Source organism: Panicum virgatum, chromosome 4N, assembly GCF_016808335.1.
Source record: "Panicum virgatum strain AP13 chromosome 4N, P.virgatum_v5, whole genome shotgun sequence".
NCBI lineage: Eukaryota > Viridiplantae > Streptophyta > Magnoliopsida > Poales > Poaceae > Panicum > Panicum virgatum.
In genome coordinates, this window is record NC_053148.1 from 3796981 (window position 1) to 3818785 (window position 21805).

General features: G+C 49.0%; 2 protein-coding genes, 1 long non-coding RNA gene and 2 pseudogenes across 17 annotated transcripts; 1 reads left to right on the top strand and 4 right to left on the bottom strand.

The window, feature by feature from the left end:
* The first annotated feature begins 1525 nt into the window (after positions 1-1525).
* LOC120670470 lies at positions 1526-2802 on the top strand (annotated as a pseudogene).
* Positions 2803-5348: 2546 nt separating this feature from the next.
* On the bottom strand, positions 5349-10603 carry LOC120670262. 15 transcript variants are annotated; one of them, XR_005673118.1, is made up of 8 exons: positions 10280-10603; positions 9692-10051; positions 8331-8442; positions 7679-7760; positions 7457-7566; positions 7007-7102; positions 5657-5804; positions 5389-5592 (listed from the first exon to the last, which is right to left on the bottom strand). It is a non-coding gene; the product is annotated as an uncharacterized LOC120670262 (long non-coding RNA). The 15 variants fall into 15 exon arrangements; XR_005673119.1 differs by lacking the exon at positions 5657-5804 and having other exon boundaries at positions 5349-5592; XR_005673123.1 differs by lacking the exon at positions 7679-7760.
* A 1176-nt stretch (positions 10604-11779) lies between these two features.
* LOC120668848 lies at positions 11780-13631 on the bottom strand (annotated as a pseudogene).
* A 454-nt stretch (positions 13632-14085) lies between these two features.
* Positions 14086-18642, bottom strand: LOC120670028. Its single transcript, XM_039949993.1, has 10 exons — positions 18199-18642; positions 17892-17954; positions 16836-16914; positions 16561-16680; positions 16075-16153; positions 15886-15928; positions 15397-15503; positions 15245-15314; positions 14830-14912; positions 14086-14388 (listed from the first exon to the last, which is right to left on the bottom strand). Exons 1-10 carry the CDS (start codon positions 18409-18411, stop codon positions 14358-14360), a joined length of 888 nt encoding a protein of 295 aa, XP_039805927.1. The 5' UTR covers positions 18412-18642; the 3' UTR covers positions 14086-14357.
* Positions 18643-18949: 307 nt separating this feature from the next.
* On the bottom strand, positions 18950-21268 carry LOC120670029 (trafficking protein particle complex subunit 4-like). The gene is made up of 4 exons (XM_039949994.1): positions 21024-21268; positions 20318-20434; positions 20064-20232; positions 18950-19349 (listed from the first exon to the last, which is right to left on the bottom strand). The coding sequence occupies exons 2-4, from the start codon at positions 20381-20383 to the stop codon at positions 19153-19155; spliced, it is 432 nt and encodes a 143-aa protein (XP_039805928.1). The 5' UTR covers positions 20384-20434; positions 21024-21268; the 3' UTR covers positions 18950-19152.
* Positions 21269-21805: the final 537 nt, after the last annotated feature.

The following is a 21805-nucleotide window of genomic DNA, read 5'->3' on the forward strand; positions in this document are numbered from 1 at the left end:
ACACTCACCGGTCAAACGGATGATACGTCGGTTAATCTGCCCAAGTTGTAACGGCTAGTTGTCAGAAGGGGCAGTTTACATTCATCGGTTAAACCGACGCTGGCTATTGGATGATCGTCGGATTAACCGGCGCTACGCAGTTTTCTGGCAGCTTTTCTCCAACGGCTCTATTCATGTGAGCTGCCTATATATACCCCTCCAATGGGTCATTTTGCACACTCTTAACACCAGGACACATTCATACACTCATACATTGTTGAGAGCCACCTTGAGCTTCATCTTTCACATACTTGTTCATTCAATCAATCAAGAAGCAAGACTAAGGACTTGAGTAGAGAGAAGCTTGTGTGCATCCGTTTTTGGTGATCGGTTCTTACTCAAGTGAAGGCCCTAGCTTGTTACTCTTGGTGATTGGCAGCACCTAGGCAATCTTGGTGATTGAAGGTGTTTCTTCCGAAGCTTGCCAAGGATTGTGGGAGCCCGAAGAAGTTTGTACGTGGCTTGAGCTCCACCACGCCGGGATGGTGAACGGAGACTCTTAGTGAGCGCCCAAGTCTCGGTGACATGGGAGGTGACAAGACTCTTAGTGAGTGTCACAACGTGGATTAAGGGTGTGTGCCAACACATTTACACCACGGAAAAAATCCGGTTGTCTCTTGCCCCCTATTTCATTTCAAGCACTTACTTTCTTGCAATCTTTCATGTGCTTGACCTTAGAGATCATAACTTAGCTCTACCTTGCTTAGTTTCTTATCTTTGTCAGCTTGTGTAGTTTGCTTAGTTAGCCGGTTGGTGAATTGAGCCTTTCTAGCATTGCATAGGTTAAGATTGTTTTAATTGTTTTAGAAATTTGAAAAAGGCCCAATTCACCCCCCCCCTCTTGGTCCATCGATCCTTACAACCCCTATTGGTGAGAAGCTCTGATAGTGAAGACGGTGCCGTGGGTGATGCTTCGAGAGAGACGGTGGCGGTGGCCTTGTCTTGGTGACTTGTGGTCACTTAGCCTTTGCTTGCCGGGAGCCTTGGTGGCGAATGCAAGACGGTGATCAAGCGGAGAGACTCGGCATCACACTTGTTCGTGTTGGACAAGTGGCCGTGGACGTAGGGAGGGACTTGGTGTCCTAACCGAACCACGTTAAATCGTGTGTCTTGGTGTCTTCACGGGAGTTTACATATTCTCTCACTTACCTCTTTACTTACCGTATTACGTTTCCGCATTTATTCTATCTTGCGTGCCTTTACTTTCCTAGTTAGTTTGATTAGGATTGGCTATAGTTTGCAAGTCTTTTAGGGGTAAGTAGAGAGTAGCATAGATAAACCTTAGTCATAACTAGCATGTGTAGGACGTGTTAGGTTTATCTCATGCAAATAGATTGAGCCCTAGGATAGAAAGCGATTAGCGACCCTATTCACCCCCTTCCCCTCTAGGGTCGGACACCCCGGTGATCCTTACACAATTCAAACCATAGAGTTCAAACACAGCGAAAGGTAAAACAGAGTTTAAAACACAGCATGGTGCCTATCGATGTCGATAAAAGGTGAGCTTCACATCTAGCCCACAGATGTGAAGGCAACCTGCCAGTGCTTCACAGAGAAGACGGGACCCACTCGACGGTCTAGCGCGGAGGAAGAGGTTGACCAATCCAAGATGCACAGATTTTCTCGAAGTCCTCCGAAACACAGCCTGCTTAAAAGGTTACAACCACAACCCTGAGTACTCTAATACTCAGCAAGGCTTACCCGACTAATGGTATATACTTAGTCCTGGGCCACTTCCCCATCTTCCTCGTCTTCGTCTACCCCGCCCCCGCCCCGGCCTCGACGTGGTGCTCGCCGCCGTGCGCGGCGCCTTCCCGGCATACCTCTCGCACTTCTTCCCCTTCGCCGGGCGCATCGTGCGGGACCCGGAGACCAAGGTCCCCGAGGACCAGTGCAATAACGCCGGCGCCGAGCTCGTCGTCGCCGACGCCGCGGTGCCGCTCGCGGCCGTTGATTTCTCAGAGGTCGACCGGTCGCTGGGGCTGATCCAGATACCCATCGACGCGATCCTCGCCATGTCGCTGCAGCTGGTCCGGTTCACCTACGGGGGGTTCGCGCTGACGATTGGCACGACCCACCTCCTCGCCGATGGCAGGGCGTTCACCGTGCTGCTGAGCGTGCTCGCCGAGATGGTCCGCGACGACCGCCTCTCCCGCGCGCCCCTGTTCGACCGTTCCCTCTTCAAGCCGCGGTCGCCGCCGTCGTACAGCGCATCGCTGGACGCCGAGTTCGCGCGGTTCACCCCAGAGACCATGATCAACCCCCTCCTGACGGCGGCCATCCGGCGGCGGCTGTACCGCATCGAGGCGGCCGACCTCGCGGCGCTCCAGGCCGTGGCGTCCCCGCCGGGCGGCGGGTGCCGCACCTCGCGGTTCATGGCGTTGTGCGCGCACGTGTGGAAGCTCCTCGCGCGCGCCGTCGGCGACGCCGACCCCAGCTACCGGATGGCGTGGATCGTGGACGGGCGGAAGCAGGTCGAGCCGTCGGACGGCGCGCTGGACCGGTACATCGTTCTCCCGCGCGCTGAACGTGGTCACCTACACGTCCCGCGAGGCGGGCATGGCGGAGCTGCTGCGCGCGCCGCTCCTCCCATTCGTTCCTCCCCTCGCGCTCTTCTTGGTGGCCGGCCTCATCCGTGGCGGCAGCGATCGGCTCTGGTCGTCCGTGGGCAGATCCTCCCATGGGGTGGCCGAATCCGCTCCCTCAGCCACCGGATCTGGAACCCCGGGGCCTCAACATGTCCGGGCGCGGCGGAATCGGTGAAGCTCGGAATGGCGGCACAAGCCCGGCTTGGCCCAGCGGTGGCCGGCACGCGTCGCTGCCCAGCTAGGGCAGAAACCGCGCCTGGGCGTCTGCGTCCGGCGGCGGCGGCGGCCCCCGGCTCCGGCGGCGCTGCTGCTGGCGCGCAACGGCGTTGCTCCTGCGGCCGCGCGGCGAGGGCGCGTGTTGGTGTGGGGGGCGGTCGGTACAGAGTTGCGGCTACGGCGGCGGCTTCGGCAAGCACGGGCGGCACCGGCAGCGTCTGGGGCTGCCGCGGGTCGGCGGCCGGTGCAGGGCACGGGATGGCGGCTGTGGCCAGACCGCCGGTTTTTCTGTCTTTCTCGGCCATGATGGCCAGGAGATGGCGGGGCCGGGGGTGAGCAGTGCACGGGCGACGGATGCTGACATGAGAGGATGGTGCTCCCTCTCCCCTTTCCTCGTCGACGATACTGGTCCGGCTCCACCATGGTGGTGGGGCTGGCTGGCGCTTGTTGGTGGTGCCGAGGTGGTGCTTTCGAGCAGCGCCGGGCTTCTTTCGGTAGAGGCGGTGCAGAAGCGACGGGGAGCAGGCTACTGCCATGGCCATGTGTGTGCGGTAGGCATGGTGCTGAATCGGGCGAAAGCCTTCACTGACGCGTCTTCGGTGGACATGGTGGCAGCGCCCTTGGGCCGTCGTTTCCCTGCTGGGGCACCATGGCGAAGCATCATGTTCTCTGCATCGCGGGACTCTCAGGGTGAAAACTATGTCCATCTATGGACGTGCGACGGCGGCGCCTTGGTGTCGTGCCCTCGTTGGAGGCGTTGCATCTGGAGACCCGGAACGGCTTGTAGTAGTGGTGGTGGTGGTTTGGTTGGTGGTCTCGCCTGTGTGCTGCAGGTTGTGCGCACGGTCCGTGTTGGCAGAAAGGTGCAGAGGGCCCATGGGTGCTGGAGGACTTGAGCTGGCGAGCAAGGTGCAGTGGTGACCTCAGTGACGGCTGGGCGGAGGTGATGCTCTCAATGCGGCTTCAGATATCTGAGTCTTTGGCGGAGGAGTGTGAGGCGGTGGGTGAGGCAAGCCCTCACACAGAGTGGCCAGGATCAGTGGTGTTTATTGGTGCTGCGACGAGAGTGTTTTGCTGATGCACTGCTGGAGCAGAGGGATCGACGATCTTGTCCGTGCATCTTGAGGATGATAGTCCCATGGTGGAGGAGTCCGCATAGCCGCTCGGGCTTGCAGTGGGCTGCGGTTTTGGCGTGGCACAGCGTTGGTGACGACGGCGTGGTTTTCGACGGCTTGCTTTCAACTCCTCTCCCAGGTGGTGGTGGTGGTGTAGTGTGTGTGGTGTGCGTTTGTTTGTGTGGTGGTGTATGCTTCGGCGCGTTATGTAAAAATATTTCTCCTTCTTAAATGACAAAGCAGTGCTCCTACTATTTTTTTAAAAAAAAATCAGGAAACTGCTAAACCAGTTCTCGAAGATCCCTCTCACCTCATTGTCCAGTGTCCATCTTTGCTTGATTTGTAACAGCAAAAAATAGGAGCATAAAAAGTCATTTAGACCAATTATGGATTTAGCTTCAAGTTGGTCTATGAACGCAGTATTTTTGTTGGAGGGGATATAGAGTTGCACTTTCTGTGTGATGAGATAATGAAATATGAAACCTGCACTGTTTTGGCACCCCTGCACGCAACGCCGCTGGAATTGCATGTTAGCAATGAATTTGCTGAGGCTCTGTGTTGATTTATATCGTAGTCAGGCAACATAGGCTGCTCGCTGCAGGGACCTTCTCACGAAGACGAGTTCAGCCGGGCATATGGTCCGTCTTGCTTAAGATCTTTACCGGACGGAAGCTTTCATGCTGTTGCTGACTGCCTTTGTGATTGGGCCGAACCTGGGCCACCTTCTACTCGGACGACCACGAATGGTAAGACCTGAAGCCTCAGAATCTCTACAAGACTAATCTCGCACCAAGCTCGCGTATTTCATTAGACAACGTCACCAGCAAAGCTCAGCCACCGGATTATAGATGTAGGGTTAAAAATAGGACCCGGGCTCGGGGCATTTCTCGTATCTTCGCGCGTCGTCGTCGTCCTGCTAGCTCGCGTCGCGGCCTCGCGGGTTCTCGGCGTCTCGGCTCTCCGTTTGCCCCGCCGGCGGCCGGCCCACTACTTTCCAATACGGCGGCATCACCATCCCTTCCTGCGGCCACCACCTCATAATCCCGTGTCGCGCCGCCTCAGCGTCGCTGGCACTCGGCCATGCTCCTCCCTCCACCTGCCGCTTCGCACACTGTTGATCCGTCGTTGAGGGTATGTTTTGCATACTGGTCAGAACTTCCGATTTGTTGTGACTGATCGTTGGTGCTGATTTATTACGAGAGAACAGTACTGCTGACTGGCTGATAGCTGGTGGCTGGTGCTGATTTAGTATAAGAGAATATTACTGCTGGCTGGTTGGCTAACAAGTCAAGCGAACACAGTATTACTGTGTGGTCAGTAATGTACGCTCTAGCACATTTCGGGCCAACATCCACATAATGGAATTCAGAAATACTTGATAACACATCACTAGCTGAAGTAGGAACCAAGAGATTATGGTATGAATAAGATGGATTCAGTTGTGAAACATCTACGAAACTTTTCATTCATTTCGATGCCCCAAAAAAAAAAGTTCTGTAACAAGCTGGTTGGTAACAACTCGACCCTTGTTGAATCCCAGGATGATGCCCTAGGACGACAGTAGGAATATGTAGGATGACAATGATGCTGCATGATGTTGATTGCGATGAGCACCCCAGGAACTTATTTCGTATCTGCTAATCACACAAGATATGAGAAAAAGATTAAAGAGGAGACAGAGAAAAAATGCTAGCTCACTTCAATGATATTCCACGGCAGGCTCGGATTGCTAAACTGTAGATGATAAGCCCACCGAACCTGTTTTGATTTCTCTACAAATCTGGAATGTATCGTATTGATTCAAGGATGGATGGTCGCTTCATTGCTTAAAAAAGAAAATCCAAATCTGTGCACATATCCAATATAAACAGGTAAGGTTAACCACATGTTCATCCGCTCCCTGAATTCTTAGTATCCATGTATATGCATGTCCCACTTTCACAGCAGGTTCAGTTTGAGTTTGACTAACTTTAGAATTCCGGAATTCGAATTATGAGCTTGCCCTTTCTCAATTTCTGTTCCTATGGTCCAATACATCGGTACTGTCATATAAATGTATACATATGTATTCTGATGTTTTCTGTTCTACCATAAGCAACAAGCAAGTAAGCTGACATTTCCAGAGTTGCACCCCCTTTTGTATTACATTTGTGCAAAAAAATTATTAAGGTGGCTTTTAGAACCTTCACCTCCTGAACTATATACTTACATTTTTTTAGAAAGATAGGCTCCAGGTACTGCTCCATTTCCATTATGAAAACAAAAGCAACATTTGTGTTTGGAGCATTACAGTACTGCGCCACATCCGGCAATGACAGTTGTAAATGGATACTATCATGCAGCGTGAAAGCAGAGTAAGCTCAAAATCAGAGCTTATATACTAACACTAGAACATGACAGCGCGCTTTGCGCGCCCTATCTAGAGTTTTCTTTGTAGTTCAAGTAAACATGAGGTCTTGTTTAGTTCCCACCCCCATAAACCCCGTAAACACAAAAAAAAAACATCACATCGAATATTTCGACACATGTATGGAGTACTAAATGAAGTCTATTTACAAAACTTTTTGCATGGATGGGCTGTAAATCGCGAGACGAATCTAATAAGACTACTTAATCCATGATTTGCAACAGTGATACTACAGTAACCATCCGCTAATTATTGATTAATTATGAATTAATTAGCATCATTAGATTCGTCTCGCGATTTACATGATTTGACAGCTGTGCCACAACACTGAAGTGTTCATTTATGTTTCCAAGTTCTTACTTGAGCCTATTGCATTCTCTTTCAGGACAGAAACGCAATGCAAATTACAGTGCATTGAACATTTGTGCGTAACCTAGTTAAGTGAGAATTCCACAAAGATTGCGCTATCCTAATCATGTTAGGATCAGATATTCCGAACAGGAGAATATGCCCCCTTACTATACCCAGGGCCTTTCGGTCAGTACAAAAATGCAATGTATCAAAGAAAATATGGAAAAGTACTATGAAGTATATAAGAATCGAAGTAAAATGCTGGTGCCAAGCAGAGAAATTAAACCCACCTTTGTATCGTGCTGTGGCAACAACATCAGATCACACCGCCAGCAGCAGACAACATCCATGGACCCTCGTCCTTTTCATTACAGTTGGAAGCAGACCTGAAAATTAGCAATTATAGCTTGTAAACTTCAGGAATGCAAACTTTAGTGGCAAAAGCCCATTGTGTTAAACTAACACCACGTAAATTTCAGAAAGAAGTAATCTAAACTTCAAGATGACATTATTGAACATGGTTTGACTAACAAAAAACTAAAGTCAAGTTATTTTTCACCAAAACAACACAACAGTAAGCTATCTCGCATAATACTTGAGGTAGGCATGTACTGTCTTCTCTTGTTTGTTTAGTGGAATCCTTCCTAGATTGTTGTTTAAGAGTATGCTGTAAAGTTATGATTTGTGAAGTGACACACATGCCAAAGATAGAAACCAAATAATATCTTTCATAAACATACCATTGGCTGCCTTGAAGCAAACAGTTCACAGTTTCACTCTAACCGTGTGTCTGAATGCTTAGATTGCACTCTAAATTTATATTCCATTAGCTTAAAGTTTCAGCCTAAACCTGCATAGAAAGACTCTTAACGAAACTGAAAACAATCATCATAGGAGTATCACACATCAGAGCCACACATCCTAGTATAAAAAGTGAAACAAGTACTGGTTTACAAAATTACAAGAAGGCTGTCTCCTATTGCTTATAAAGTTCTTGGGTGTGGAGTGACAGCTTATAAGTCCACCTTCATCATGAGGCCATGCCTACAACAAAATACTTTGTGCTAGCTTACTTGATTAAAATAAAACTGCATTGAAGCAAATCAGAAGAACAATGGGTTTGACATGGGAATCAAAAGATAGAACCTAAATTATTGTTTATATAATACCATCATTTACTGTGTCATAGCAGACTTGCAAAGAGAAACACACCTACAATATTTTCTTCTCAATGTAGACAGTGAGACAAATGTCTAATGAGCTTCCAAAACCAAATGCATATAACATGATCCTCTGCACCTGCTGCTCATAGATGAATTATGAATAACTTTTGGTGGAATTGTGCATTAGCTCATTATTTGAGGTAGACTATTGATTATATATGAAAAATTTTCACTGTCACAAATCTATAAGTGAGGCAAAAGGCCAGCATCAAATTTCAGACTACAGAAAACAAAGTCAAAGTCCAAATTTGCTCAAGTTTCAAAACTTATTGAAGAAATTTCTTCTAATCAATATCCACATTTCGAGGAACCCTCACTATATTATAAAAGGAAAAGTTTGGCAAGTAATGCAATGAGGACATATAATAAAGTAAAGGGGTACAGAACTTACCTTCTGAAGATAATGGTATGTACAATAATGACTTGGTCCAACAAATTATTGTCCATCGAAGCACAAGGTACAGATTCACAATCCTCACCGCAGGCACCAGGAGAAGTAAAATCTAGAGCCAATAAAGATGCAGTTCACAAGATCAAAGGTAGGAAGCCTCTAAACAAACAAAAAAAGCAGCTATTTTTTTTGGCGCAAATCATAGGTGTCGTGGTGCTGCAACCACGGCCGGGTGGCGGAAGGCACCCGCCCTAGCCCAGAGGGTGTGTACTCGGGGGTTAGCTAGTCCTAGTTCGATCTCGCTCAAGAACACGATGAACACAGCGGGATTAGAGTGGTTCGGGCCGCCGGAGCGTAATACCCTACGTCCACTGTGTGTTGTATTGCCCTCCCACGAGAGTGAGAGAGTTGTGAGAGCTTGTGTGTCCGGAGAGCTTGTTCGAGAGATCTCTCCCTAGAAGGAGGGCGTGCTCTCCCTTTTATATGTCCAAGGGGAGCACGTACACTGAGCGGGGCCCCGACATGTGGACCCGGCGATGTATTATAAACTACACTTTGGCCTTCAATGCCTCAGATCCGGAGATCTTGTCGTCGGCTTCCGTGCGTAGCTTCTGACCAGGGATGGTCTTGAGCTGTCCTGTCAGAGTAGAGTCTAGCCTCTGCAGCCGCGCGTCGAGGTCATGATGAAGCGCCGAACTACTGACTCAGTCCACTGTAGCAGCGTGTACTGTTGCTCCAGTCAGTAGCTGGTCATCATGACTCGTCGTCCATGCTCGCGGCGCTGAGTCTTTAATGCTTGCCTTGGTAACTGACGAGCCGCCTCGGTAACTGGCGATCCACAGTGTGGACTGACAAAAGCTGCCCCGTGCCCAGCGGCAGCAGAGCACGCCACAACCACTCGCACTTAATGCGGGTGGGTGAGGGAGCTTCCAGCGGAAGGCTTGCGCCCGCGTCTACATGACACGTGGCGGCTCCGGACCCCTCCCGGGCAGCTAGCTGAGCCGAGAGCTCACGGGGGTCCGGATAGGCACGTGGAGGTCCCGGACCCATCTGCGGGAGTCCGAACGGCACGTGGAGGTCCCGGACCCACGTGCGGGGGTCCGGGTCCGCGGCCATAGGTACTGAGTAGTTCCACCTCTGGGACACGTGGTGACACCGGACCCGTCCCCGAGTGGGAAGCGGGTCCGGGACCGTTGGTCCGGTGAGATGGAGTCGGACCCTAGGGGTCCGGCTGCTCAGCTCCTTATGGCGTAGTTACGGATAACTACGCGAGTCTTGGCATAGTAGGAGTGGGTACCCCAGTTGCAGGGTACCGACAATAGGCATAAAGATCAGAAAAGGAAGACAGAAAACATGGGTACCTGTTCATATCTACGACCCTATCCTGATCTCAGGTCAAGGGCACCATTGCCGGAGCAGCACCTCTACGAACACAGCAAAAAATTCAGATATCAGGCCATGGCAAAGTATGCACTAAGCTCAAAAGTGGAAGCCAGGGGTGAGAACATGAGAGCTCACTGATCTTACAGATAAGGGGACGAAGATAGGAAACCATAGACCTAGGGTTTGGAACAGGGGTGGGATGAGGAGGTTGTGAATCAGATGGAGCAGATACATAGGGAGGAAGAGGCACTTATCTCTCGGCACCGGTAGTGAACATAGGCGAGGGACGAGGCCCGCGTGCTCCCTACCCCATCAGGACGGCATAGCCCTCCCCGGCTCTGTACCGATGAGACATCAGCACAGAGAAGGTGCGGCGCACACGAATACGGAGATCCCTAGAGATCGAGAGCTTTTCCTTTTCATCTTCTAATTTTATTTTCCGATTCCGGGATGGGGATTTCAAATTGAGACAACAGGGGGATAGGCGCAAGCGCAAGCAAGCAACAGAATGCTGATGTGAGTGTACCGCGGACAAATGCGGACGACGGAGGAGGAAGAAAGGGTACCTGGCGACGAAGCCGGTCGTAGGAGCGCGAGGAGAGCAGGAGCGCGGCTATGAAGGAGTACTTGACGGTGGCGGCGAAGATTGTGGCGGAGATGAGCAGGAGCTGCAGCAGCAGCAACCAAGGCGAGCGCGCCGGTCACCATCATGGCCGCGGTGTTGGCCGGCTCTGGGGACGGCGGCTCCCCCCACCCAGATCTCCGACAGCGCCGGGAGGAACGGGCTTTTCCACTCCATGTCCCCCTCCGTCGGGAGCCCGCTGTCCCTGCCGGAGGCCGCGTGGGCTTCCGTTGCTCGAGGAACAGCCTTGCCTCGTTTTCCACAATGGCAAGAGCAAGAGCAAATTTGCTCTTGCCTCGTTTTCCACGTCCTCTCTGTCTACAGTGCCAAACAGTACATCTACAGTGTCAAACAGTAAATTTACTCCTCCATTTCCTCCTATCGTTGTGGACGGTCTTAGCCGGGAGGCGTGCGCGGGCGAGAAAGGAGGGGCGGCGGCAGGAAGGAGAGAGAAGCTAGGGTTCGGTTTGCCGGGAGCTTTTCGGAAACGACGACTTAGACCGCGGGTTGATTATGGCAAAATTGAAGAACTTTTTTGCAAAAAGGGCAGAGGACACCTGGCAACAAGCATGCGGAGCCGGAAACGCGGACGTGCGAGGAGGACCAGAAACCCGATGTTCTCTCACAGAAAAAATATACCGTTTCATGCACCACCCTTTCTCTCCTGTGATATACTATCTGTTTAAATGTAAAGATTTCAGATAATTAATTAACTGTGCCGTAGATAATTGTAACCTTTTCTATGGCAAGTTGTAAAGAACAGCACAATTATTGTTATAGTTGCACAAATGGCTGATCCAATAGGGCGCGGCAAAGTTTTACTACTGCTGCTGTAGCTGTACTAGAGCCAATTTGACGACGATGCGTGAGCGCCTGCGTCATTTTCCGTCCCTTTTCTTGCTAATGGCTTTCCCTTTTTTTTTGCGATTTTCCTTGCTAATGGTTTCTAGAACCTCTTTTATTTTAATTGGTCTCTAGAATCGTTTATTTTAATTTCTGAGTGCAGACACTCACTAATAATTTACGAGGGCCGCGAAGCGCATCGTCGTGCCGATTGGCGAGCCGCTTGTTTGTACTCTGGTGGATGGATCTTATGCTTGCCCTCGTTCAAAGAACGTTACCCATGGCGGCTGTTGGAAAGTGTTCAAGAAACCACGTAGATTTCTTCCAAACTAGTGCTCCCATGTACTCCTACCCGACGAAGAAGTCGCTATCCTCTACGTCCGGTAAAAATGAATTTCTTTTCGTCTACCAATTGAGGGACTGGAATAATTCAACTCTAGAGAAAGGTAATTACGGAATAATCCCCTGACAGACGTCACCCCTTGACTTGCATAGATACACTTGCAAAAGGTCTGGAACTCTGGATAGTCTGACAGCTACTTGTTCGGTCACGACTGAAAACATGTCGCAAGGATTGACAGGGGAAAAAATAATTCAACAATACGTCCAAAATACTTTGTTCTGAGATGGCATGGACAAGAATTGTCACTGTACAACGTGTCGGCGACACAGCTCCCTCGCCGTCCTCCGGCGACACGTCGTCACGGCCCGAGGCCCGCCGTCGGAACGCCCTCACAAACGGCTCGCGTGCTGCGACACGTCTGCCGGCTCGAGCTCGCCGAAACCGAGCGCCGCGGCCGTGGCCGGCTTGAGCACGGCCTCCGGGTCCGCGTCCACGGCGTCGGCCAGCCGCGGCCACAGCCTGGCGGTGATCACCCAGGACCCGTCCTCCCGCGGGCTCCGCGCCACCGTCATGGCCGCGGAACCCAGCCGCCCCGGGCGCACCCACGGCATCACCAGCCGCGGGCGCCCGAACCCGAAGTCTCCCTCCACGCGGAACGCCACGAACGCCGAGACCACCAGCGCGGGGCTCCCCGTGCCCACGCCCACCGCCTCCGTCCACTTGCCGCCCTCCCGGAACACCCCCCTTGCGCGCCTCCATCCAGTCCACCAGCTCCTCGAACCGCTCCGACCGGAACACCCCCGCGATGGCCGCGCCCGCCATCGCCGCCACGTCGGGCAGCGGGGACGACGACACGGCGTCCACGGCCGCCTCCCGCGACGCGTACGTGATCACGTTGCCGAGGTACCGGCGCACGGTGCCCGCGTCGAACTTGGAGGGGTCGAGGCGGGGCCGGCCGTCGACGAGCCACGCCATGCGGCAGCGCGCGTCGGACCCGCCCACGGCCGCGGCGAGCAGCTTCCAGACGTGCGCGGACAGGGCCTCGAGCCGGGTGGCGCGGCGGGCCGGGGTGCTGGCCGCGGCGCGGAGGCGGGCGACGTCCGCGGCGGAGACCACGTAGTTGCGGCGCACGAGGGTGGCCATGAGAAGGGCGTTGGGGAGGCCCGCCGGCGCGTACCGCGTGAACTCGGCTTCCAGCGACAGGCTGAACCGCGGCGGCGAGCGCGGGCGGAAGAGCGACGCCCGCTCGTGGTGCGGCTCCCACGAGAGGCCGCCGGTGCGGAGCAGCTCCGCCCACGCATTGGGCAGCGCCGTCAGGGCGTGGCCGTCCGCGAGCAGGTGGTCGGTGCCCCACGACAGCGCGAACCCGCCGCAGGCGAGCTGCAGCGACAGCGCGAGGCCGTCCTGGAACGGCACCGTGAGGCGGGCAAACGAGCTGTCGGCGTCGGCGAAGTCGACGTCCGCCAACCGCGCCGCTGCCTCCGCCACCACGAGCTCTGCGCCGGCGTTGTCGCAGGCGACACCGGGCATGCCGTGGAGGCGTCGGCCACGACGCGGCCTGTGAAGGGGAAGAAGCGGGAGAGGAAGGCCGGCAAGGCGGCGCGCGCGGCCGCGGCGACGGCGGGGAAGCCCGCGGCCGGGGCGGGGGTAGATGAAAACGAGGTGGATGTGGAAAGAGCCGAGGATGAGGTCGAGGTTGGAGACCGGGAGGACCGCGGGGAAGCCCCGCGGCGGGTCGGACGCCCGCACCAGCGTCCGCGAGAGGATCGCGACGTCGACGCGCTCGGCCGGCATTCCGTCGGGCGCGCGCGTGGAGGGTCGGGGTGTCGGAGGCAGGGGGGAGCGCGGCGGAGAGACGCTCACGAGGCAGCAGCAGCACGGCACGGGAAGAAATCGTTGGAAGCACTTGAAGCCTTGAAGAGGAGCGTTCGCACTTGGCAGCTTGGCAGAGCGCGGACCACGTCGTAGACGAGAATGGAGAGCCCCATCCGCGCACGGGTGTAGGTAGAGTGTCGACGGGAATGGCGACACGGCGGCAACGGCAAACCTGGCCCTTTCGGAGGGCTCCCGTCGGCTCCGGCCCTGACAATGGCGCCACTGTACCCAAATCAAGCTCTGCAGCTTCAATAAATAGCCCTTGTTCAGATACGTAAAAATACTGTAGTATTTTTATTCATATTTGATAATTATTATTCGGTTATGGATTAACTAGACTCAAAAGAAATCTCGTAAATTATAGATAAATTATGTAATTAATTATTTTATTTATTTATATTTAATACTTCATATATATGTTATATGACATAGAATTTTGTAAAATTTTATAATTTTGAAGGGAAAAAGAAGGGGATAGTGCCGCGCGTCAGGAAGACCGGAGGAGAGGAGGAAGTGTCGCTACCTGCACTGTCGCTCCGATGGACATGGAGCAGCTCCTCCTTCTAAAGGTGACAGTAGACTAGACATAAAAAACAAGCAGTCTAAAAAGGACATAGAGATGGATCTTTTCTTTAAGGAGTCCTTTACCTACATATCCTTATGTTAACTACTCTTGACTTCTATATCCCTAAAAAAATTCGCACCGCTCAGAGCGTGCCTGATCTGATTATAGCAGTTTCCAAACAGGGAAGTTCCTTCAACAATACTAAAATATCCCGGCTATTCTGGCATAAGACAATCAGCACCGCTCTCGGTTCTCAAGCTTTGATACATAAAGCAAAATCCGAACGCTACAGCTACATGCAGCTTACATGTGCAGGGATGCCTGCCTACTACTGATACCCTCAGGATGAGCGGAGATCACATGCAAAACATTCTAGTCCATCAACATCCAACTAGCTTAGCTTTTCCTCATCTTTGACCTCGCGTATCTGGAGGCTAGAGTTAAAGGAAAGGAGGACATAAAATGGCATCTGATTTCCAGTCGATGAAGCAAATTGCATGCTATGGCCTATGACAAGGATTTATTTTCAACCATAAGATATAAATGGTAACAGCAACTCTGACCACATCGACAGCTTGGCTCTCGAGCAAGCAATTACGTTACTATTTGAAGTGAGGACCGAACAACTGGTTAGCATTTCACGGCAGTCATGGCAAATGAAATAAACGAGGAAGCCTACAGAAGGAGCCAAGGACTTCAAAACTCAGAAGTGAACAATACGGAGATGCAAACCATGCCAAACCCACTGAAATTTGAAACCAGAAAAGAGAATTGTCTTGTACCGCAAGATTTCTTATGGGTATTGACATGAATATATAGGTAAGAAACAGAAATAGTGCAATAAAAGCAAGCATTGTATTGAGGATACTCGATGTGCAATCCTTCATTATCAGAAGAAGCCAGTACAGTGCCTTGGAGGCTATTCATAGCAGCTGTAGATGATTCAATATCCTGCATATTGCAAGTGTTTGTCTCAGGTTCTTGGTAAAAAAATAATAACAATAAATATTAAATCTATGGAAAATAATGAGGTGTCACTCTACAGAAAAGAATTGTGTTCCTTATAGCCTTAATAAAACAGTATGGTCCTTATTTATCTACTATGCCAACAGAAGCAGCATTCTGCATTCACTTACTAACTTACTAAGTAATCTTCAGAAGCTTCATTAAATGAGTAACTGACAAGGAAAGAAAATGTGGATATATACTTCATTTTTATTTTTTGCAGCATAAAACAGCAGTAGCTCACAAGCTTAAAACAATAACGGTATAGGTAGGCATACCGTAAAATCAGCAAAAGCTACAGGCATTCCACTACGGCGACGCATCTTAAGGACATGAAAACCGGGTTCCCTGGCAATGTAGAACAATGATAGTCAATATCTTTGCTATGGATCCATATCCCGAAAGAGGAAGAATAATTTGCGCATCATACTTGGATAAAACTTCCTTCAGTTCATCCTCTGTGCATGTACGTCCCAAATTTGCAATAAAGAGTGTAGAACAAGGTGGTATATCACTTGAAGACTTGTCTCGTCCATCCTGCAACAACAATGCCATATTATCTCAAGCTTCAACCATGTCAAGCAAGCTTTAAGTAAAAAACACAACAATAAGTCAGTTCACACAAATCCAAATCCACCCACTAGTTAGGTTGGTGGATAAGTCAAAATACCAGATGGTTCTTCAAACAAGATATGCATATATCCACATTTTAAGAACAGTTTGGCGAGCATTCCCTAGGTATTAGCAAAATTAACAGCTCCTACAGGGACAAATGCATGTCGATCAAGTTCCAAGCTAATGACAAATTCACAACTACTTGCAAGTTGCAATGTTCCACAGGTTTGTAGCAGTATGCTTTGGTATACAACTATGATGGTAGGTATAAATATGTGAAGTGAAACCATATCAATAAACTCACATTTGCGGGAGACCCATTCTGCTGCTTGTGCACTGGTTGATCACTGCCCATTAAATGGAGCATTAGAGATAAAACACTAAAAGATTGTAAGTTGATAACACAAGAGAAGCAGCTTTCGTATGTTATTAAGATGAAATATAAAGAAAGGACATCATCTCCAACTACGTGTGATGTGAAGTACATGCCAACCTCTTATCCGCAGGCAATTCATTCTTATCACTGGAATTTTCATTTTCTGTGCCTGATGGCTCATCTGATCCTCCATCACCTAAACGTTTGGTGCCAACAAAAATGTGCAGGTGAGATTTATGTTATGTTGTAGTTATAGTGCCTTCAGAAATCCTAGACTGCATTGTTTTATTAAATGAGTGAGAAAGCTGCCACCCAATAATTTGGTGCTATTTCAATCCTTAATTCCTTATTCAATCCTTTTAGTTATGAACTTTTCAAATAATAAAAACGATTTAAGAGGTCTCAATAAAGCCATCACCAACCTGATATTGTAATGACAAAGAAAAAGGTAAATACAATTGGGGGTTTGAATTTGTCCATGCCCTACTAACAAAATTAGAACGTCGCCACTGAATTAAGGGCTTGCATCACATAAACATATCATGTAAGCTCATTAATTAAAATAACAAGTGATTTATAAAGATATCAAGTAATAATGCTGACCATCATCATCATGACCATCACTCTCATCCTCTTCCCATCCTTCTTCACCAAAGTTCTCATGATCAGCATTTCCTTCTGGTTTGTTAGCTCGTTTGTCAATAACTCGGTAGACATCGCCACCTAATAAAAATATTGCGATCAACTGATTAGAATTGATGTAGTGGCATGTTAACATTAAATACAAGAATTGATAGAGTGACATGTTAACATAAATAACGATCCAGGCAGGCAGGAAATAATAATATTGTGAAAATTTGTAATGGCGTATAAGACACCTCCACGAGGTCTGCGTGAAGTTGATTTAGCTAGCTCAATGTGCAAACGGTCACCAGTATCCGGATCAAAAATTGTTCCCTGAAATGGATAAAAAATATTACAAACGTGACAGTTGCAAGCTACAGAGTAAAGACTTAAGAGTTTGTATGCTAATTTCTTTCAACTACATCATAAGTTAAACTTACACTTTTTACATACCGTAAGTCAAAGTTACAAGTTGGTTAGGTTTGACAAGTATGGATATTCTTTTATGTAGCAATTCTGAAACTCCAAGTAGGTTTATAGCTCTGTGTAACCAGAGCAATGTTTTCTCATAGAATTTTCGTTGACTTTCTTACTGGTCATTGGCCAAAGAACTATCCAGGTATGGTTTTGAACATATACCAGTATTCCAGGTCTACCGATGGACACAAGGTAGGCACATTTTATACAAGCTACCTGACTAAAGTCTACAGACATCGTTACATAAGATGTGGGTTTGAATAGTGAGTGTCACAGTGGTTAAATTAAAGGTGCTAGCAACTACACAACACATAATTCATTAGTAAGCTTGAAGTGACATATGATAAAACAACATAAGCTTCCGAGTTCCTGTGACCTTGTATCTGTAAGGTTTCATAATTTGCATCTGTGGCAGGATGAATGGTAAGGCTAACTAGTTCTAGTGAGTCAATGATATGAGCTATAGCTTACAAAGTGTCAAAGTCCAATAAAGCCTCACTTCTAAAATCTTATGCTAATTGTTAATGATTCAGCTTCATACACTTTATTCTTAAAATTTCTACTCAGTTTGGATCACATAATGAAGAACAATGAACAGGGAACTAGATAATATGGTCAGGCCTGGTTTCATAGAGTATTCAGTTATTTATCTGCACCAGCATCATGGGGCACGCTATGAGCAGATACAGAAAGAATACAGAAGGAACTTCATTTTTTTGTCTCCCTCGTACTTGCATCACTAAGAAGGTTGAACGCAACCAACTTCACGGTTACTAGAATGCTAGTATTGAACAGATACACCAAAAAAAGCTGAGCTCGGTAGTTTAACTCACATTTAAAGAAGTCATTGCCGACAGGGCCGCCTCATGAGTGAAGAACGTCACAAAAGCAACCGCCTGCAGAATAAGAATTAGAATTTCAGTAAACAGCATCATTGCGTCGACGGGCACATCCATCTGAAGCAATCTATCTTCTCCTTTGGTATATCAATCGGGACTGTGCCCTCAACTACAGTGAAATCTTAGATGAGCTCAAAGGCTCACAGAGGAGGCACCCGGTTGAAGGGTTTAGCCTGGCCGTCCCGCGGAGGCGGACGGGGCGGGAACCGAGGCTCGAGCGAGAGGCTGAGGGGGGACGGACCTGGTTGCCGCGGCCGGTATACTCGAGGAGGCAGTGGTCGAAGCCGGGGCGGTGCGAGAAGAGGTTGTGGATCTCGCGGGGCTTCACGTCGTCGGGGAGGCCAGCGACGAAGAGCGTGAGCACGCCCTGCCGGTGCGGGTCCGGGCGCGGCGCGTACACGTAGTAGGGGTCCACCGCCGGCGCCCCCGGCGGGAGGCGGTGGGAGAGGCTCATCTCGGCACGCCGCCGCGGAGGAGGGAGGCTCGGCCCCGGTCGGCACGGGCGGCGAGCTGCTCGCGTGCCTGGTGCCTCTCCCGGTTTCGCTGCTTGAATCACTGCTGCGCGAGCGCGAGCGCGACCGCGGCTGCTGCGCGAGCACGGGGCCGATGAGCCTGTCGATTTGACACCCAGCGCGCCTGAATTTGCGAGGCGATACTCGGGAACCAAATGCACCCACGGATTAGTAGAGCAATTTTTTTCAGTTTATCTAGGTAGGATAAGTAGTTTCAAACTTTCAATGCTGCTAGTATACGTGTAAAAAAAGGGATTTCAGAAGCAATTGCATGCAACAACATCGTTTTTCAGTTTTCACTGGCACTGGAAAAACTTTCAAGTTCAAAACTTTGGAAGAATAATTAAAAAAGTTTTGGATAGATTTGTGAATTTGCTACAGGGGATCCCAGCGAAGATCCCCTGGGCCATTGCTCATGCGAGCTCCTCGCAGGTAAAACATGCAAGAATAAGAATAAAGCTGCTTTCCGCGGAGTAGCTATTGGCAGCAACATTTTCTGTACGCAGAACTCTTCATTTCCAAACAGGGCCTAGATTGCAACAAACTACTCAAGTTATCGATTACATACACCAGCGCACCGCTAGATCTCAGAATTCCAGCTGGGCAAATCTGAGTGTGGTTTTAGAGAGAGGAAAAACTAAAAGATACATGATGGGGCTGAGACCATTTAAAGGTTTCAAGTTTCACCGACCCAAGAGTGCAACACGGTCCTTCTGGATCACCTGTGCCAGGTTGAGATCAAAGAGCTCACACCGAATCGGCATCTCCATCTCATAGAATGGGTTCTTCAAAACAAAGTCAGTGTATAACTCATAGATCACTTTCAGCAGCATTTCCATATTTGGTGCGCCAGTCTCGCATACAACGAAAAATTTTGTACCTGAAAGCAAGTGGAACAAACAGAGCATATCAGTAACAGCACAGGTGCCAAATGTGTGTGTGTGTGGGGGGGGGGGGGGGGGGGGGGGGGCGGTGAGACTTAGACAAATAACCAATAACATATGACATCAGTTGGGTCTGACGAAATCAAATGGTACATCCAAGTAGCGGAACACACCGTAGGAGAATGAGTCAGGCCAATTTGGGCAACTTTACTACTAAATTGTTATATACTCTAAAAGATAAATTGGCAGGTGCATATATCTTAGCTGCACAATGGTCCAAATGAAATTATCCATAGTTTTAGCAAAAAAAATGTTTTGCAAATGAACTGATAACAGGTTTAAACCATAAGCATTCACAGCCTCGGTACTGCCAGAAAAATATCTCGTGCTACAAAATCTTCCCAATCTGGAGCTTGACAAAAGCTGCTTCCTAGCGCCATAATTCTGACAGGGGCAAAGTAATAGTAGATAATGGAGGTTTCCCACACATGCAAAGGCTACGCAGCAGTCAGCAAATGATCTAGCACATGACCATGCGCTTCGGTGCTACATGCAATGCCTCTAGACATGATGAGCAAGAAAAAGTCAACGTTGTGCAAGTTAGGGACCTACTGCATAGTCAGACCTTGTAAACCTTGAACTGATCCAGTAAGTGTACCAACAGTGCCCCAAATATAATCTAGTTTGGAACTATCAAGCAGTTTACATACCTGTCAGGGATTGGAAGCAATGAAGATCGAAATTATGGGCTTGTAGGAGGTCAATGCCAGTACAGCCAGGGGTAGGGGAGAGTTGCTGGGAGATGGCATGCATTGAATGCCAGAGACTTGCCAATCTTAGACTGTCATTGGTGTCCATCCTCCCTGCTGAACCATAGTCCTGGAGAGATTGCAGGTTCTTCAGGCAAAAGCTCTAGGTCCGCAAGAACTCGAAAAAGAAGAGAAAGGGGAGCCCAAGAACATACCTTGTAGTATATAAGGCCACCAGATTTGTTAATGATGAAAAGGCTGTAGATAGCCGCTATTGCCATAGTCGCAAAAGAATGTGGAGTAGATAGATGAAGGTAAATTTCCTGTGTCAGCTGCAGAAAAACATCCCAAGACCCGTGAAATGCTTTATACATGTAACAGCAATGGGAAGCTAGTAAAGAACTCATACTTCTAAATAGACATTTAAAGAGTGCAGCAGCTTTTCTGAATGTATTTTTTTTTCAATTAAGATCTCTTTGTGATTCGGATTCAATATAATGCACTCAAATGTTAACTCAGTGGCGTTGCCTTTTGCTCAACTTGCATAATACGGTGAAAATGCATCTCTGATCTGAAAGTTCATGTCCAGTGATTCAATCTGGTCATGAACCAGTAAATTATTGTGTTTCCAGACAGGGGCGGACCCAGCAGAGAACATGGGTGTACACATGTATACCCGATAATTCTTGCAAACGAAAATCGAAGTTAGTAGGTGATATATTGTAACTAGATTTCCAGACAGGGGCGGACTCAGCAGAGAACATGGGTGTGCACATGTATACCCGATAATTCTTGCAAACGAAAATCGAAGTTAGTAGGTGATATATTGTAACTGGATTCAGATCCGAATACAAATAGTTTTGTTAGGGTTTGGGGTGCTCCATCTCGCACAGCAGAAGGGAAGAGAAGGGGCGGGCATACCTGGAGGATGCGCTCATCGCCGGCAGAGGTCTGGGCGAAGAAAGGACAAATGGCGCCGCCGCTCGCCCAGTCGTCGCCGCCGGGGAAGGAAGAGCAAGCGAGGGAGAGTCCGAGAGAAGGGAGTCGGGAGGAGATGAACCTGAGGCCCTGAGCGGCTGAGCCCTGAGCGGGAGCCGGGAGGGCAGTCAATGAGCCGAGCTCGAGCGAACCTGCCACCTAGAGCTGGAGGATCCCGAGCCGAGCTTGATCTAAAGCAGGGGCGGATGCTTAACTTTTATGAATCACAACGCACGACAGCAATATATTGATTGTAGACAAGGAGACACACACATATATATATATAAGTCTAGTTTCAGTAAAAAATTTATTGTATTAAATATTATGCCACGTCAATAAATTTGTTGACATGTTAAGATCACTCCGAGAAGAGATAAATAAGAGTTCCATAGACGTGAGAGAAGTTTCATCCTCGTTACACTCATTCGGTTAAGTTACCAAGTTCGTAGTTTTCATAATAGTGCAATGAACTGTGCACTGATGTTGATCTAAAAGATAAATTTAATTTGATAAATAAATAAAAAAAATAGAAGCATATTTAAATATTTAAATTTATTCTCTCTATTTTCTTTTGATACTCCTATCTCCAAAATTGAATTGTTTTGTTTCGATAGTCACACAAGTTGACATCTTGAAAATAGTATGGATGGTCGTTCGATTCCCACACAAACTAACTTGAAAAAACATCAGTGTACGTATATGATAACATCGAAAACAAAGAGTCG